This window comes from Rhinopithecus roxellana, chromosome 13 (assembly GCF_007565055.1).
Source record: "Rhinopithecus roxellana isolate Shanxi Qingling chromosome 13, ASM756505v1, whole genome shotgun sequence".
Classification (NCBI taxonomy): Eukaryota; Metazoa; Chordata; class Mammalia; order Primates; family Cercopithecidae; genus Rhinopithecus; species Rhinopithecus roxellana.
Window position 1 is genome coordinate 2,148,592 of NC_044561.1, and position 17,669 is coordinate 2,166,260.

Genomic DNA, 17,669 nt, shown 5'->3' on the forward strand with positions numbered 1-17,669 from the left:
TGTTGTACAACCACCACCACCATCCTTTTCCACGGCTCTTTTCTTTTTTTTTTTCTTTTTCTTCTTCCTTTTTTTTTTTTTTTTTTTTTGAGACAGAGTCTCACTCTGTTGCCCAGGCTGGAGTGCAGTGGCACGATCACAGCTCACCACAACCTCCGCCTCCCGGGTTCAAGCAATTCTCCTGCCTTAGCCTCCCAAGTAGCTGGGATTAGAGGCGCTCATCACCACACCCAGTCAGTTTTTGTATTTTTAGTTTAGACGGGGTTTCACCATGTTGACCAGGCTGGTGTGGAACTCCTGACTTCAGATGATCCACCTGCCTCGGCCTCCCAAAGTGCTGGGATTACAGACGTGAGCTGCTGCGCCCAGCCGGCTCTTTTCATCTTGTAAGACTGAAACTCTGTACCCGTGAAACGAAAACTCCTCATTCCCTTCTCCCCATTCCCTCCTTCCCATTCTCTCCTCTGCCAGCCACTGGCAACCACCATGCTACTTTCTGTCTTTAACATTTCGAATATTCTCTTTTTTTTGTTTTTTGTTTGTTTGTTTGCTTGTTTGTTTTGAGATGGAACCTCGCTCTGTCACCCAGGCTGAAGTGCAGTGGCACAATCTCGGCTCACTGCAACCTCTGCCTCCCGGGTTCAAGCTATTCTTCATGCCTTAGCCTCCCAAGTAGCTGGGATTACAGGCATATCCCAACATGCCTGGCTAATTTTTGTATTTTCAGTAGAGACATGGTTTCGGCATGTTGGTCAGGCTGATCTTGAAATCCTGACCCTGACGGGTGAGGTGGCTCCCGCCTGTAATCTCAGCACTTTGGAAGGCCGAGGCGGATGGATCACGAGGTCAGGAGTTCGAGACCAGCCTGGCCAACATGGTGAAACTTTGTCTCTATTAAAAATACAAAAATTGGCCAGGGATGGTGGCTCACCCCTGTAATCCCAGCACTTTGGGAGGCCGAGGTGGGAGAATCACGAGGTCAGGAGATTGAGACCATCCTGGCCAACATGGTGATACCCCATCTCTACTAAAAACACACCCAAAACATGGCCGGAGGCAGTGGCATGCGCTTGTAATCTCAGCTACTCAGGAGGCTGAGGCAGAAGAATCACTGGAACCCAGGAGGCGGAGGTTGCAATAAGCCGAGATCATGCCACTGCACTCCAGCTTGGGCAATAGAGCAAGACTGTCAAAAAAAAAAAAAAAAAAAAAAAATTAGCTGGGCATGGTAGCGGACCCCTATAATTCCCACTCAGGAGACTGAGGTAGGATAATTGCTTCAGCTGGGGAGGCAGAGGCTGCAGTGAACCAAGATGACACCACTCCTGCCTGGATGACACAGCCTGTCAAAAAACAAACAAAAAAAAACTCCTGACCTCAGGTGATCCGCTCACCTGGGCCTCCAAAGTGCTGGGATTACAGGCATGAGCCACTGCACTGGGCTGGCCATTCTGAATATTCTAAGTGCATCATATAAGTGGAATCATTCAGTGTTTCTCTTTATGTGACTGGCTTATTTTACTCAGCATAATACCCTCAAGGTTAATCCATGTTGTAGCATGGGTCAGAACTTCCTTCCTTTTCTAGGCTGAATAACACTCCATTGTATGTGTAGACCACATTTTGCCTGTCCATTCACGTATTGATGAAAACCTGGGTTGCTTCCATGGGTGTACAAATATCTCTTTGAGACTCTGCTTTCAATGTTTTTGAGTGTACACCCGGCAGTGGAATTGCTGGATCATCTGGCCATTCTATTTTTAGTTTTTTGAGGAACCGCCATGCTGTTTTCCACAGTGGCTGTCTGCTGTTACTGGGTGAAGTGTTCTGTATATGTCTGTTAGATCTAGTTGGCTTATTGTGTTGAGTTCTCTATTTCCTTCCTTTTTTTCTATCTGGTTGTTCTGTCCGTTATTGAGCATTGAGCACTGAAGTCTCCAATTATTGTAGAACTTTAATTCTCCCTCAGTTCTGTTAATTTTTCCCTCATATATTTTGATGATCTGTTATTAAGTGTGTAATTTTTTTTTTCTTTTTTTGATACAGAGTCTTTCTCTGTCGGCCAGGCTGGAGTGCAATGGCGAGATCTTGGCTCACTGCAACCTCCGCCTCCTGGGTTCAAGCAATTCTCCCGCCTCAGCCTTCCAAGTAGTGGGGATTACAGGCATGGGCCACCACGCCCAGCTAATTTTGTATTTTAGTAGAGACAGGGTTTCACCATGTTGGACAGGCTAGTCTCGAACTCTTGACCTCCGGTGATCAGCTCACCTTGGCCTCCCAAAGTTCTGGGATTACAGGCATGAGTCAATACCCTGGCCTTGGTGTGTAAATTTTTATAACTGTTATACTTCTTGATGCCTTAAAACTTTTATTAATATATAATGTCCAGCTGGGCACGGTGGCTCACACCTCTAATCCCAGCACTTTGGGAGGCCAAGGTGGGAGAATCACTTGAGGTTGGGAGTTTGAGACCAGCCTGGCCAATATAGTGAAGCCTCATATCTACTAAAAATACAAAAAATTAGCTGGGTGTGGTGGTGCATGCCTGTAATCTCAGCTACTTGGGAGACAGAGGCAGGAGAATCGCTTGAACCTGGGAGGCGGAGGTTGTGGTGAGCCAAGATCACGGCATTGCACTGTCACCTGGGCAATAAGAGAGAAATTCCGACAAAAAAAAAAAAAAGTCTTTTTTCATGTCTTATAACCTTTCATCATTTAAACTCTAAATTTTTTTAAGAGATGGGGTCTCACTATGTTGTCCAGGCTGGTCTTGAACTCCTGGGCTAAAGCAATCCTCCCACCTCAGCCTCCTGAGTAGCTGAGATTACAGGCATGAGCCACTACATCTGGTTAAAATCTGTTTTATCTGATATTAGCATAGCCACTGCTGCTCTCTTTTGGTTACTATTTGCATTACGTTTTATTTTTATTCATTTGGGTGAGCCTGCCTTTAGTATCTGCCACACTCTCCAAAGTGATATTCCCAGTTGATATTCCCACTAGTGTTTACCCATGTATTAATAAGGCTATTCAATTTTGCTTATTTTATTGCTTATTTCATTTTTTCTATAAATTGCCTGTGCATATCCTTTGCCCATTTTTCTGTTGGCAGAAGCCTCTAACCCAATGCTGGATTGGGGTTTCGGGAGCCAGCCTTTTTTCTTGACTTTGATTTCACCATCTAGCAGATATTTGTAGTAGACAAACCTTTTATCTAGAAACCTTTTATGAGATTAAGAAAGCTCGCTAAGAGTTTTGTTGCACTGGGAATGCTTTCTTTGGCATGGCAGCACACTTCAAGCTCTTAAGATAGCTTCTAAGCTGTCTTTACATCTTCTAAGATGCTGTTTTGTTTTGTTTTGTTTGGTTTTGTTTTTTGAGACGGAGTCTTGCTCTGTTGCCCAGGCTGGAGTGCAATGGTGTGATCTCGGCTCACTGCAACCCTCACCTCCTCCATAGGAATGATTTTACTCCAGCGTCTGGACCCAGGATGTTCCATAAGTGCCACAACCTGAAACAGCAGGGAGGGCTCCTCTGGGACTGCTGTGCCCCCCACCAGTGCCACTACCCTGCACACCCACATTCCTCTGTGCACTGGAGCCTGACTCTTTCAGAGCAGCAAAAACCCAGTGGGAACTGGCCCCTTCCTGGTCCTCTTGAGGTCAGGTCAGGAAAGAGTGTGTAAGGCATCCATAGAACCTGGGGGTGACTCTGGGCTCATAGCAACGCTGCAGTCCTCAGGGTGACTGGGATAAGAGTGTGCACCGTCCCCGTTCAGCTGGAGGGAAGGAAAGAGATTGTGCCCTTTTCTGGGGACTGAAAGCCCCTCCCCCTATCAGCCTCTGCAGCACTGAGGGAAAATGAAAGACCCCGCATCCCGCTGGAGTTTCCACCAGAGCCCAGGAAAGGTCCCTGGGACAGGAAGGAACTGATTCCGCATGTGGGCAGCAGGGATGGGAGTAGGGAGAACGGCCTCCTTCACAGATACAGGCTTTGCCTGAGATTCACCCTGGTCCCCTGTAAGTGGAGACAAGGCAGGTACCCAGCAGGGGTCCAGAATATTGAGGGACAGAGCAGGGCAGAGGGACCCTGGGCAGGTGCTGGGCTGTGCAGCCCGGGTCACCCTGGGACCGGAATGGAGGTCCCGCTTGGGTCTGGAGTCCATGCTGCTGTGTACGAGGTCCTGGCTCGGCCACCACTGTGGGGCCCCGTCTCCCTACACCCCAGAGGGACCACAGGCTCTCCGTTCCCAGCCTAGGTCCCAGCAGTGTCATGGGGTTGTGTCCAGTCACCTCACCAGGACTCACAGGGCTCCCAGGTCATGGGCAAAGCTGTGAGTTGAGGCCCTGGGAGACAGGGGGTCTGGGCCCTTGGAAGGTGGGGTTCGGGGGCCGGGGTCGGGTCTCCTGGGACCTGCCCTGTGACATGACTAACTGTGGGGTTCTTTCACCAGCTGAGCCCCTCTGGCCTCCCCTACACTGGCCCCTTTCCCAGAATGACTGCACGTTTTTCATCACTTGCTTCCAACAAGTGGAGTTCGGGCTGTTGTCAAACCCAGAGACACAAGCAAAGGGCAGCTTGGACAACCCGGTCCCTCCCGCGCCCGCCCCTGCGTCCTTGGCTCAGGGTGGGGCTGGGGTGTGCCCTGGAGTGCTCTGGGGCACCTGGAGGATGTTTCTTTTTGTCAAGTCTCTGTCACTGTGTGTGGGTGCGTGTGTTGTGTGTGCATGTGTTGTGTGTGTTGTGTGTATGTGTGTCTTGTGTGTGTTTGTGTTGTGTGTGTGTCTTGTGTGTGTTTGTGTGTTGTGTGTATGTATGTGTTGTGTGTGTTGTGTGTGTCTTGTGCATGTTTGTGTGTTGTGTGCATGTTTGTGTGTTGTGTGTGTGTTGTGTGTTACGTGTGTTGTGTGTGTGTTGTGTGTGTGTTTTGTGTGTGTGTGTTTCTGTGTTGTGTTTGTGTGTTTGTGTGTTGTGTGTGTCTAGGCCAGGGAAGCAGTGAGTCGTTTCTGCCCGGGAGCAGCTGCGTGTGAGGCCAGTTCTTGGTCTTTTATGTGGCTTCTGAGGACTTTCCAGAAATCGTGAGGTGGGAGCCGCCTGCTGTAATCAGGCACATAAGTCACACATCCCAGAGTTGGGAACCAGTGCAGAAGGCCCAGGACAGACCCCAAACTGAAGCCACAGCCCTGACACCTGACACCCTAGCCCTGGGCTCCATCTCTGCCTCTGGAGCCTCCTGTCCCCAGGGCTCAGCTCCCCTCCCCTCTGTGGCTGGGCTCTGCCTCCTGGGCTGCTCCTCTCCCCAGCCCTCTCTCTGGGCCCAGCCTGGACACCTGCCCCCTTCCTGGGCTGCTTCCGCTGACTGGCCCTGTCCTGGGTCTCAGCCATGGCCTCCCCTGGGCTCCCTCTCTAGGGGGTTGGAATCAGGAAGGGATGGGCACAGGGCTGCTCCGGAGGGCCCCTGCCTGCACCTGTGTGGTTCCTTTCCAACAGGGAGACTGGCTGCTGGCTGTCCTCTTACTGCGGCCTGTCCCTTCCAATCAGCTCCCGGGGCTCTGTGAGTGAGGGTGGGGTCTGCATTTAGGTTCCTCTCCTGTGAGGTTTAGCTGAGTTTTCTGGCTCCAGAGGGATGTCGTGTGACCTTTGGCCCGCTAAGGTCCACTACACAAGGAAAGACATCTACACATTTGCTAACTTTTGTTGTTGTTGTTGTTGTTGTGGTTGTTGTTGTTTTTTGAGACACAGTCTTGCTCTGTTGCCCAGGCTGGTGTGCAGTGGCGTGATCTCAGCTCACTACAAGCTCCGCCTCCCGGGTTCACACCATCCTCCTGCCTCAGCCTCCTGAGTAGCTGGGACTACAGGCGCCTGCCACCACGCCCGGCTAATTTTTTGTATTTGTTAGTGTTTATGTAAACACTTTCAATTCATGATACAATTGCTGAGCCAAAGCGATAATGGAAGATTCTTAATGTTTTATTAGTTTAGATATGAAGCCAATTAATCATTTCATTAATAAATTGAAAACTATTCTGAGAATATTAAGCATAATCTTATTATTGTATACTTGGAACATAAGACAAATTTTCAATTAAAATTAATTCACTCTGATTTTTAAAAAATCTATTTGTCAGGAGCGCCTTGCTTTGCTGGTGTCTGTGAGCGGCTGGAGATGGTGGTGAACAGCCTGTTTGCATTTCTTGGAAGAGGATCTTCTATTCTACGGCTCAACCCAGGTCTCTGCCTTCCTTAGAGACTGAGGCCCATCCTTCAGGTTCCCTGATTCTGGAAGAGCAGTGGGGTTGAATGGAGCAGGAGGTGAGATAGTGGAAAGAGGGCACAGGGAGGAGGCCTGGGGACAGTGACAATGACAGGAGAGGAGGGAGGGATGTAGGAGGTGGGAGAGAGAGGGAGGCTGCGAGAAGGAAAGGGAGGGATGAAGCTGGGCGCCCTGGGGGGAGCAGGGAACCCAGAGGAGGCTCTGAGCAGAGGGGAAGGCAAGGCCCAGGGGAGAGGGGAAGAGGGGGAGGCCGAAGGGGCACCAGGCAGGGGGAGGAAGCCGTCACCTGGAGAATGGCCCGAAGCCTCCCACTCAGGGCTTGGCTGTGCTCATCTAGTCCATCCCAGGGCTGGAAGGGACGTCCCTGGCGGTCCACAAAGGTGTCCCAGCAGTGCTTAAATTCTGAAAAGGGACAGGGGAGATAAGTCATGCTCTGGCTGTGGGGACCAGTTGGCACCAAGAGCCCGTGACTCTCAGGACAGACTTCCCACATCCTGGTTTCAGTCCCTCCTTTCCCTCTCCCTCCCCGAGGGACTGAGCTCCTTCATCAGGCACTTCCTTCCCACTGGAATCTGGGCCAGCCCAGTTCTCATTCTTTCGGGAAACCCCAAGTTCTGCTTCCACTTCCAGCCACCCTCCCTTCCCTCCCTGGGGCCACACCTCCTGGCCTGGCCTCTCTCTTCCCATAGACCCCAGAGTCGGGTCCCAGAGTGCAGCCATCATCTCTGCAGGCAGCAGACCAAGGCCTTTCTCCTTTTCTTCCCAGAGACCTCTCCTGCCCCCACCCACCCCACCCCACCCAAACCTTCCACTCTTACCCTCGTAGGTCATGATGAAGACTTGGGCCCCAGCATCCCGCAGCGTTCGCAGTGCCTCCTGATACAAGGGGTCGTAATCATAGATGCGGGCAGCGAAGATGCGCAGTCTCACGTGTGTGTTCTCCTGAAGGAACGCACGCACTTGCTCGGCACAGCCCCAGCTGAAGCAGGGGCTCCAGGAGATGAACCAAGTGACCCTGTGCATCTGGGCCGGGTCCAACTGCCAAGAAGGAACCTGGCCCAGGAAGCACAGCTCTGCGTGGCAGCCGTCAACGCCATGGAGAAGATTCTTAGGCTAGAAAAGGAAACAGAGTGTGAGGTGATGTGTGGTGAACAGGGAGGGAGGACCTGGACCAGGTGGGGCTGGGGAGGCGGGGGCCTCCAGCACAAAATTACAGGGGTCGCCCAAACCCCAGTTATTAGGATGCATGATTTTCTCTGCAGTATTAAAAATATCAAATGTTATGCAGAAATCCCAAGATAAGCAAAATATTGTCCATTAAATGCAAACAGATCAGGAGCAATGAGGTTTGATTTTGCCCAGCTCCGATATACATGGGACGGCACTCTCCTGTCAGTCTTTATTAAAATCTTCGGTTTTATTTGTCATGATCCATTTGTATTAAATTTGCCTTTTAAAATATTGCATTAATTATTAAATTAAAATGTGTTTTATCTAATTACTGAGCATTTGGAGCCCCCTTCAATTTTGTACCCAAGGTCAGAGCCTTCAGGACCCTCACCCCAGGCCCAGCCCTGCAGGGAGAGGCTACAGAGATGGGACAGGGAGGAGGAGCCGGCGCAGCCCCGGGGTCATTGGCCCATGAGTGAGTGTGGTTCTTTCAAGGGGCGATTGACCTGCTCTACTCATCAACTCTCCTACTGCCATCCCATCTCGGGCCCATTATTCTAGAAGCTTCTATTCTGTGCCACAACCTGTGCTGAGCCCAAATGTGATATAGACTTAGGCCAAAAGGCCTTCCACCAAAAGTAGTGGGGAAGGGAAGACCAGTAGGACTCACTCCAACATGGGAAGGTCCCTGGGACATGGGATAATTGTCATTATCATGACTTATAGAAATATGGTATTTACTCCAAACTTCAGAGAAAAGGGTTTTCCACTAAGACTAGGAACTGGTCAAGCTGGGGACAGCAGGGCAGCAAGGACTGTGATTGTGATGGGGACAAGAACAGGGAAGGACTCCATTCAGAGGGGATGCATGGTGGAGTGGATGACACGGTTTGTGCTGAGAAGGAGCTGTGGGTCATTCCTGGGGGAGTCCCACTGCTTAGGCAGTGATGGAGACTGGCACCCTTCAAAGGATGTTCTAAGCAGTGTGTGTGGGTCCAGCAAGGCCCACATTGAGCTCACAGAGCCCAGAGAAGCCCCCAGTTTCCAGCACCAGAGCCAAGCAGAAACTGGCCTCTCCAGACAGAGGCTGTGCTGGGTAGGGTCCAGGGAAGAAAGTCCCGCAGGCTCAGGGCCCCTCTGCCTGGCCTGGCCCAGCTCCTCCCCAAATGCTGGACATCCCTGCATCCTGACATGAGGCCTCTTCTGGCCTTGCTGTGGACTCCACCCTGGGCAAGACAGAACCCCTGATCAGCCTTTCCTGCCTCAGTCTCTCTCCCTGCAGGATGAGGCCAAAGAGCAGGCACAGGGGCATCCTGGCCTTGTGAGTCAGGTAGGCCCTGAGTCCTCAAATCCCACAGTTCCGAATCGCTCCTGGTGGGAGCTGCGTCTGTGAGGGGATCCTGGGAGGCTCCTCAGGAAGCACTTTGCCGTCAGGCAGACTCCACCCCACCTGGCCATGGAGAGTCACTGAAGCCAAAGTCTCCCCCAACCCCAGGGCCAAGCAGCAGCATGCTGCAGGAAGCACAGGTGACAGACACTCTGCGGGACACCACAGGTACCACCCAGAACCTTCTGCCTATGCGTGTCCATGGATTGGGAGGGCCCAGCCTGGATGCAGGTGGCTGGGTTGGTCACCTTGTTGCGTAGAAAGCCCCTGTGCTCGTCCATCGGGACCCAGGTGCCATTGTCCAGGCGCTCCACCTCGTAGCACAAGTAGGTCTGGTGGCGTCCAATGCCATTGTTAAAGTTGGAAGTGAATGTGCATGGATCCATCAAGTGTCTGTGGACAGCAGGGGGAAAGCCCAGAGGAGGAAGAGCCCTCCTGGACTGCTCTGCCTCCTCCTCCCTCCCCAGATTTCTTCCTTTGCACCCCACCCTCCTTCCCCCTGCTCCCCACATCCCTTAGCACCGCCTCCAAACCTCCCCCTCTGACCCCTTCTGGGGCTCACGGGGAGATCACTGCAGCCCTGTGGCCTGTGTAAGCCTTGTCAGGGTCTCCCCAGGGTCAGCTCAGTGTGCTTAGTCCCTCTCCCTGGGGTAGAGCTGGGTCTCCTTCCCTGGCCTCACCATGCACCCCTGTCCTGGCTCAGCTCTCTCTCAATCCCTGCTGGAGATGGACCCGCTGGGGCTTCCTCCTGCCTGCAGGGTTAACTCCTACCACATCCAGCATCAGGACAGTGACACTCCTGAGGGGGATTACTGGGGAGAGGAACCTGTCGGGACTTCTTTTCGGATAATTCATAGGATTTTCCACATCCCTTAGGGTGCCCTGAGGTCTCCCAAATGTGCTTCTCAGGCAGTTGAGATGGGGCAGTTCAGGACTCTTGGGCTGGAAACACCAGCCCCACCTTGAAGGCCTCTCCCAGCCCCTCACTATGCATCCTGACATAACCAGAATTAGAAAAATCTCTGTTGAGGCAGCAGCAAAAGAAAGAAAGAAAGAGAGAGAGAGAGAGAGGAAGGAAGGAAAGAAAGAAAGAGGTCGGGTGCAGTGGCTCAAGCCTGTAATCCCAGCACTTTGGGAGGCCGAGGCGGGTGGATCACGAGGTCAGGAGATCGAGACCATCCTGGCAAACACGGTGAAACCCTGTCTCTATTAAAAATACACAAAATTAGCAGAGCGTGGTGGCGGGTGCCTGTAGTCTCAGCTACTCGGGAGGCTGAGGCAGGAGAATGGTGTGAACCCGGGAGGCGGAGCTTGCAGTGAGCCGAGATGGTGCCACTGCACTCTAGCCTGGGCGACAGAGTGAGACTCCGTCTCCAAAAAAACAAAAAAAAAGAAAAAAGAGAAAAGGAGGGGAGGGAGGGGAAGGAAGGGAAGAAGGAAAGGGGAGGGGAGGGACGGAAGGAGGCAAGGAGTCGAAGGAATTGAATCAGAAAATTCCTGTTTCCTCCTTCCCCTTTCTTTGCCTTTCCTAAAGCCCGACCCTCCTTCCGTCCCGCCAGTCCTTCCTCCTTTCCGCCCGCTCCCCCTCCCTCCCTCCTCCGCTCTCCCTCCCGCTCTTCTTCCTTCCCCTCCCTCCTTCCTTCCCTCCTCCCTCTTCCTCCCTCTCTCCTTCTTACCTCCTCCCGCCCCTCCGCTTCCCTTTCGCCCGGTCCCTCCTTCCTCCTTCCCCTCCCTCCTTCCCTCCGGCTTCCCTCCTCTCCGCCTCCTCCTGTCCGTCCCTCCGCTTTCCCTCCTTCCTTGCCTTCCTTCCTCCCCTCCCTCCGCCTTCCTTCCTCCCTGCCCTTCCCATCTGCTCCCTCCCCCCGTCCCTTCCTTCCGTCCTCTCCTCCCCCGCCCGCCCCCTCCCGCCTTCCGCCCCCCCCGGCCCTTCCCGCCCTCCCTCTTCCTTCCTCTCCCTCCCTCCTTCCCCGCCCCGCCCGCCCGCCCTCTCCCTCCCCCCATCCCTCCCTCCCCACCTCTCCCCTCGCCCTGCCTTCTCCCCCCCTCTTCCCTCCCTCTCCGCCCTCTTCTGCCTCCCTCCCTGTCTCCCTTCTTCCCCTTCCGGACCTAGTCCCCCTCGTTCCGGCCGGAGGAAGGAAGTCCCGGACGAAGGAGGGAAAAAATCTCTGTTCACTACCATTTCGAGTAGACCTAGGTATGAATCTGGGCTCTGCCAGTCACTTGCTTTGTGTTCTCAAGAAAAGGAAACAAGGCTTCCTCATAGCAAAATGGTCCTACAAGAAATCCCCTTTTCTTAATATTAAGGAGAACGAGATGACACTGAACATAAAAGGACTTAGGCCAAGTCCAGAGACACAGAACATTTGCAAGAAATAGCAGATGCTCATTTAAAGACAAGTGAGGAGAATCCCCTCTCCAACCATCTTCACTGGCTGGGGCACAGCACCATTATCTACCGGGATTTTCAGGCTCCCTATGCACCTGCCCCAGGAGCTGAAAGGAGACCTGGAATTGGTACCGTTGGAGGATAGACCAGCGCTGGGACCAAAACTGGGAACCTAGAGCAAGAGGCCAAGTCCAGAGAGAGGGTCAGGAGGAAAAGAGAGGCCCTAGGGGTTTGAGGATGAGAGGTGAGTGCTCATCAGAAAAGCTCGAAGAGGAGTTGAGGCACAGAAGTGCTCAGAGGGGCTTCCCATACCTGAGCCTGGATGCTGGGCTGCCGTCCACGTGCTTGTCTCTTATCGGTTCCTGGTCTATGTCCTCCTGCTCCTGCTACTTGCTCAAGGAGTGATGTTGAGATCTTCACCAACATTCTCTTAGGATTCAAGCACCTTAATATATCATCAAAGTGACGTGGAAGCTGCTGAGTCAGTGATACCCTGCCCCACCCCTTCTCCAACTCAGGCCACGCATGCCACCCACGTCAGCATCAGAACAAGGAAGTTCTCTGCCATGCCTTTGGGCAAGCTTTGGTTTTGATGTGCCCACTCTGACAGTTGACCCACCGGACGCTGTGGAGTGACAATGGGGATGTAGACCCAGCCCCACTTTTCTCCCTTTGGGCCGCAGGAATCTGGAAGGCAGGAGACCAGGGGGCAGGTGAGAGGACAGGTATCCACACCCTGGAGAAAGGCCCTGAATAACACTCAGCACCCCAGGGAGCAGGCTCAAGGGTAGCCACCCCTATGTCCTCCCATGCGGCCGGTGCAGGATGTGCCCGGTCCAGGCTCCCTGGTACCTGCTGCATCCTGGGCTGCCTGTTAGCGTCCTGCGTCTTCTCTGGCTGTGGAGATGGGAGATGAGCAGGTCCTGCATCCTCCTATGCATCAGTGTACCTAATAATTGTAAACTAGAGTGAGGAGTGTTTTCATCCCCATTATCCAGAGGAGATGCTACAGGCTCTGAAGGGTACCTAAAAGTCCAGCCCCTCCCAGCAAACAGAGTCCCCAGCAGGGACACATCCCCCCTCAGAAGGGCCACCCTGTGCCCTTTCTCCCACCTCTGGGCCCTGTAGAAATGTGAGGGACACTGTGCTCCTGCCCCAAGTGAGCCCCCGAGTCCCGGTGGCAGGTCTGGTGCCATCCTTCCCTGGGTGCACCTGCTGCACGCAGCACAGCTGCCCCTAGAAGGTGCTGGCCCTGTGGGCCCGGGGGCTGCCCCCTGTCCTGCCTAATCCCCTGTCCTGGCTCTTACTAGACCCCTCTGTCCTTGGCCAGCTGTCCCATGCAGGGGAGTCCACGTCCTGGGGACAGTCCCACCCTGGCCACTCAGACAGAGCACAGCTCCTCACCCTCCCAGGCTGGCCGGTGCTCGCTGAGGTGGAAACCTCAGAGGAAGGTGGGAGCGATCTTCCCTCCTCAGCAGTGTCCCTGTCATCTTGGTGGGTGCCACTCCTCATGGACAGACCAGAGGAGGCTCTGTTCTCTGCTGTGAGGACCCCTCCAATTCTGTCTCCCAATGTTGGACTCCTCTCGTCAAGAAGATGTCCCCTGGGGGCTGTCAACTCCCATTTGAGTCTCGGGTGGTTCCGGTGTGAGCTCATCTTGGTGTGTTGTGTGAGTCTGACCAGAGACCACCCTTCCCAGTTCACACTCGAGGCACACCCAGCAGGACGCCCCGCAGTACCCACAGCCCACCTGGGCAGAGACCACACCTGTACCAACTTTGGGGTTCCCAGACATAGATGGGCTGTGGTCCTTGCTCATGTTCCCCCACAGGCCTGTCCTTCCTCGGGGGTGTCATCCCAATCCAGCCAGCTCTGCTTTCAGCCCCAATTACTTCCTGTGCCCTGTGGGACTGTGGGAGGACCCAACCCTTCCCCCTTCCCCAACCCTTTCCAGTGGCTCCTGCTGCCCAGAGCGATGGCCTTTCCCCTGGCTTAACCTGCATCAAATGCCCCTGGAGCAGATACAGCCCTGGACCCACGGCCAGGACAGCCCACATATGAGCTTTCTACAGGGAGACCCAGGACAGCTGCATCACAGGACAACGCTTTGCTCAGCATCCCTGGGACGTCTCCTGAGTCTCCTGCCTCTGGGTCCTCAGCCTTGGGTTCCAGGGTCTCCCCAGCTCACCCACCCTGGCCACATCCTCCTCCCTGTTGCTCCTGCCAGCCCAGGCCCCACTGGACTCATGACTGCCCTATGCCTGCTCCCCTATCTGATCCAGACAGGTCTAGATCTTCCAGAATGTCTCCAAATCTGTAAAATCCACTTTACGGCCCATCACAGAAACAGGCACGTTGTCTATTTCTCCTTCTAGTTTTACACACCAGAAAGGTTGGACTATCAGCACACCTGCACATCTGTGAACCTTCTCATTTGATGACAAAGATGGCCTCAGACTAAAATGTTCAAAGCAAACCTGGGGCCCAGGGACTGTCCAGAGTTCAGTTCTCAGTAACTCACTGTACAAGCCATGCACCCAAGCAGGGCTCCAGAGAGGAGAGAAGAGAGGGTGTTGGGGGGTCCCCACCAGCAGAGAGGGAGGCCAGGACCCTCCCTGGCCAAGGGTGGACAGAGGGAGACACTGGTTGGGCATCTGCTGCCCAGACATGAGTGGGGAACAGTCTCACTCTAGTCCCCGGACCCAGGAACTTCCATATGGGCTACAACCTGGAACCTCTGAGTGAGCTCCCCAGAGACTTATGTGCCCCACGCCCTGTCAGTGCCCACACCGACCACACCCACATCCTTCTGTGCACTAGGGCCTGACTCTCTCCGGGCAAGAATGTCCCAGACACAACTGGCCCCTTCCTGGTCCCCCTGTAGCCGGGGCAGAGCAGGGTCTGTAAGGCGACAGGGGAACCCAGGGGTGGTTAAGAGTGTGCACCTTTCCTAGGCCAACTGTGAGGAAGACGGAAGGAGACTCCACCCTTTCCTGGGCAAGGACAGCCCCTCCCCCATTTCTGTCCCTGGAACGCTGGCTGAACAATCAATGTGATAAATGTGAAAATGGGATAAAATACCAGGTCTTGCTGGAGTTTCCACAGGAGGCTGGGGAAGTTCCAAGGGGAGAAGAAGCTGGATCCCCAAGCGGGAGGCAGGAGAACGGCCTCCTTAACAGGCGCAAGCTTCCCTGGGATTTGCCCAGGTCCCCTGTAAGGAAAACTGGGGACAGGGTAAGTGCCCCACAGGGGTCCAGACTGGGTGAGAGGGACAGACCAGGGCAGAGGGACCCTGAAGCGGTCCCTGATTGCTGGGCCACTCAGCTCGTGTCACCCTGGGACGAGAAGAGAGGTCCTGCTCAGGTCTGGAGTCCATGCTGCTGTGTACGAGGTCCCGGCTCTGCCACCACTGTAGGGCCCTGACCCCTACAGCCCAGAGGAACCACAGGCTGCCGGTTCCTAGCCCAGGTCTCAGCAGTCTCATGGGGCTGTGTCCAGTCCCCTCCCCTGGACCCACAGGGCTCCCAGGTCATAGGCAAAGCTCTGAGATGAGACCCAGGGAAACCGGGAGTCTGAGGAGCTCGGGATAGAAAGGACTCCCTGCCCCTGTGCACCGCCCCCAACAGAGTGACATGACAAAAGACCCTTACTTGGGATACCCCAGACACACCCAGATGTCCACTTCAACACTGTCCACGGAGCAGGGTGAAGGGACAGCCTCAGTGTCCACCTGCTCCTCTGGCTTGGATTCTGGGCTCTGACAACAGCCCTGCCCTCCTCATCCTAGAAGCAAGTGATCAAAACAGCCAAAGGATCTCTCCAGGCAAAGGGGCCAAGCTGGGGGCAGACAGAGGGTGGGGGGAAGGGAGGTGGGGGGTGGCTGCACCTGCCCTTGGACAGGGGACAGTGCTCTCCTCCCAGGGTGGGGCCCTCTGTCCCCCGTGCCCCCCTGGGGTGGCCTCTTTGCCCAGAGTGACTGTACGCTGTCCATTTTTCGGCCACTTGCTTTAAGGGGTGGAGCTGGGGCTGTTGTCAGAACCCAGAAATGAAAACGAAAGGGTCAGAGTTGATGACGTGGCTTCGCCATCACTCTTCCTGGTAAGAATTGCTGCAATCCTCTGACTTGGGGCAGAGCTGAGGTAGACATCTGGGTGTGTCTGGGAAACCCTGGGGAAGGTTCCTTTCTGTCCCGTCGCTGTCTGTGTGTGCTTGTGTGTCTGCGTCTTTGCCACCAGAAGGGGTTGGGTCTGTTTGCTCATGAGCAGCTGTCGACGAGGCCCACTGTGTGCCACATATGCGGCTCCCGAGGTCCTGAGGTGGAAGCCCCCACCGTATCCACCACCCCGCGGTGGTGGAGCCCAGAGAAGGAGGAGGGGCGTCCCGCCTCGTGGAAGGCCAGGAATCGGAGAGACCAGTGTTCCTTGCGCTGGGGCAGCACAGTGGGGTCCCTCTCTCCCTCCCCCACCCCCCACGCTCCTGGTCAGCCTCCTCCTGCTCCAGTCCTGGCTGCCAGGGCTGGCCCCCCACCTTCTCTATGGGGTGGGACGCTGGTGAGCCACATATTCCCGGGAGGACCCTCAGCACAGAATGAGCCCTGGACAGTAGATACATGTGATTGACATCACTCACTTCACCAGCCCATCTGCTCCCTCCCTTCCTGATGCAGGCAGCCGGAGAGGGGCAGAGACACAGACATTCCAGGAGGGAAAACCTTCTAGAAGAACCTACTTGACATGCTTGGTGTCCTTGGCTCCCAGACAAGTCTGGACTACCAATCCCACATGGTAGAAAGGACCCTTCCGCAAGATACTCCCAGACACAGCCAGATGCCCCATAGAGAAGGCGGTGGGCAGGTCCTTGTGGTCCCAGCCCCACCCAGTCCTCCGAGGGAAGCACCCACAGCTGTTTCTGCTCCTTGGCCTCCGACACCCCAGTGGCATCCCCGGAGGGCCTGGGCTGCCCCTGCACAGTGAGCTCCGGGCCAGTGAGAGCCGGGGGCCCTGCTCTCGGCACCACCCTCCTCCAGGGGTGGAGACCCAGGCCTTGGCTCCGTGAGCTCCTAGGTCTGTTTCTGGATGCAGCTCAGCTCCCTCTGCTGTGCACACAGTAAGTGCCCAGCATGTGCGCCATGGCTCAAGTTGGGGATGTAGGAGTCTGGGCTGGGAGGAAGGGCCTGGCTTCCGCCTCTGGCTCTGGATGGAGAGGGCACCAAGCTCATAGTGTCACTCGTGTCACTTGGCCGTTGATTCATGCTGGGCAGAGGTTCTCTCGCAGGCTCCTGTGTTTACCGTATGGTGTCTTCTGCTGTGCAGAAGTTTCAAATATAACCCAGTCAGATGTATCAGGCTGTCTTCCCTTGGGCTCATACCTAAGATCATGGCTGCTCCGCCCTTCCTAAGTGTAAAAATTCTTACGTGTCTCTCCACGGTATGTCGCTTCTCCAGGGAAGACTCCATGCCCGCCTCGTGGAAACATCCGGAGCAGAAAAGGCAGCATCCCCGTGGCAGGGAGGCCTGAGGGCCGTAGTGTTTGGCATTGTGTGCCTTGTTTATGCCAGCTTTCTCAACCACAAGATTACAAAAGTGTTTTCCTGTATTTCCTCCTATCCTCTTGCATATGTAGATAAATATGCATGTGTGAGACACACACGCACACACACACACACACACACACACACGCACACGTACACACACATATGCACACACATGCACATACACACACGCACATGCACACACACGGACACGCACACACACATGCACACACATGCAGACACATGCACACATGCGTACACACGTGCACACACGCACACAAATGCACACACATGCATACACGCACACACACATGCACACACACACACACAGGCACACACCAGCACACATTTGTTGAGCCAAGTGGGTGGTGTTCCGTCAAGTGCACCAAGCTGGCTTCTTCCTCAGGGCTTTTGTGCCTGTGAATGGGTGCCTTTTCATGGGCTGAACTCAGCTTCTCCCATAACAGCCCGTGTGTCTGCCTCCCTCCCGGGCACAGAGCAGGAGCAGAAGCCCTGCCCTTCTCACTGGGCAAGCGTGCTGTGCACAGGTAGGGTTCAATATTGGATGAATAATTCATACTAACATTCCCTGTTCAACCCACCAAGTGTGAACTGCTGGGGTCTCCCAGTATTCCTTGGGAGACACTTTAGAATTCATGGGTCAACCAGGGCGGGTGAAACCTTGCTTTTCTTTGTCCTCTTCAGCCACTGTCCTTGCCGATGCCCACTCTTCCAATGCCAGCATGAAGGCCCCAGTGAGTGCCCTAGAGGGGCAGGACACCAGTTGAAGCTCTTTTATGTAAAGTCTGTTTACACTGCAGCAATCCACAACCGTGAGCTTCACCCAATTCTCCTCCTTACTAGTGAGGAAGTACACGGGTGGCCCAGAAATAAAGAATTTACACAGGCACTCTCTAATGAG

At 54.4% G+C, this 17,669-nt stretch overlaps 1 protein-coding gene across 11 annotated transcripts; it reads right to left on the reverse strand.

The window, feature by feature from the left end:
* Positions 1–5,943: 5,943 nt before the first annotated feature.
* On the reverse strand, positions 5,944–16,773 carry APOBEC3A (apolipoprotein B mRNA editing enzyme catalytic subunit 3A). Of its 11 annotated transcripts, none has more exons than XM_030915475.1 (9): positions 16,632–16,773; positions 14,299–16,518; positions 12,070–12,166; positions 11,837–11,904; positions 11,530–11,646; positions 9,080–9,224; positions 7,093–7,387; positions 6,561–6,676; positions 5,944–6,279 (listed from the first exon to the last, which is right to left on the reverse strand). In XM_030915475.1, the coding sequence occupies exons 6-9, from the start codon at positions 9,215–9,217 to the stop codon at positions 6,265–6,267; spliced, it is 564 nt and encodes a 187-aa protein (XP_030771335.1). In that variant the 5' UTR covers positions 9,218–9,224; positions 11,530–11,646; positions 11,837–11,904; positions 12,070–12,166; positions 14,299–16,518; positions 16,632–16,773; the 3' UTR covers positions 5,944–6,264. The 11 variants fall into 11 exon arrangements, with proteins under 11 accessions (XP_030771335.1, XP_030771331.1, XP_030771333.1 ...); XM_030915471.1 differs by having other exon boundaries at positions 11,530–11,662; XM_030915473.1 differs by lacking the exon at positions 11,837–11,904 and having other exon boundaries at positions 11,530–11,662.
* Positions 16,774–17,669: the final 896 nt, after the last annotated feature.

Coding starts and splice junctions, on each gene's coding strand:
- APOBEC3A (XM_030915473.1), bottom strand. CDS start 9,217: ATGGATCCATGCACATTCACTTCCAACTTTAACAATGGCATTGGACGC. Junction 7,388..9,079: donor GGGGCTTTCTACGCAACAAG/GTGACCAACCCA, acceptor TTCCTTTTCTAG/CCTAAGAATCTTCTCCATGG. Junction 6,677..7,092: donor CTTCATCATGACCTACGAGG/GTAAGAGTGGAA, acceptor GTCCCTTTTCAG/AATTTAAGCACTGCTGGGAC.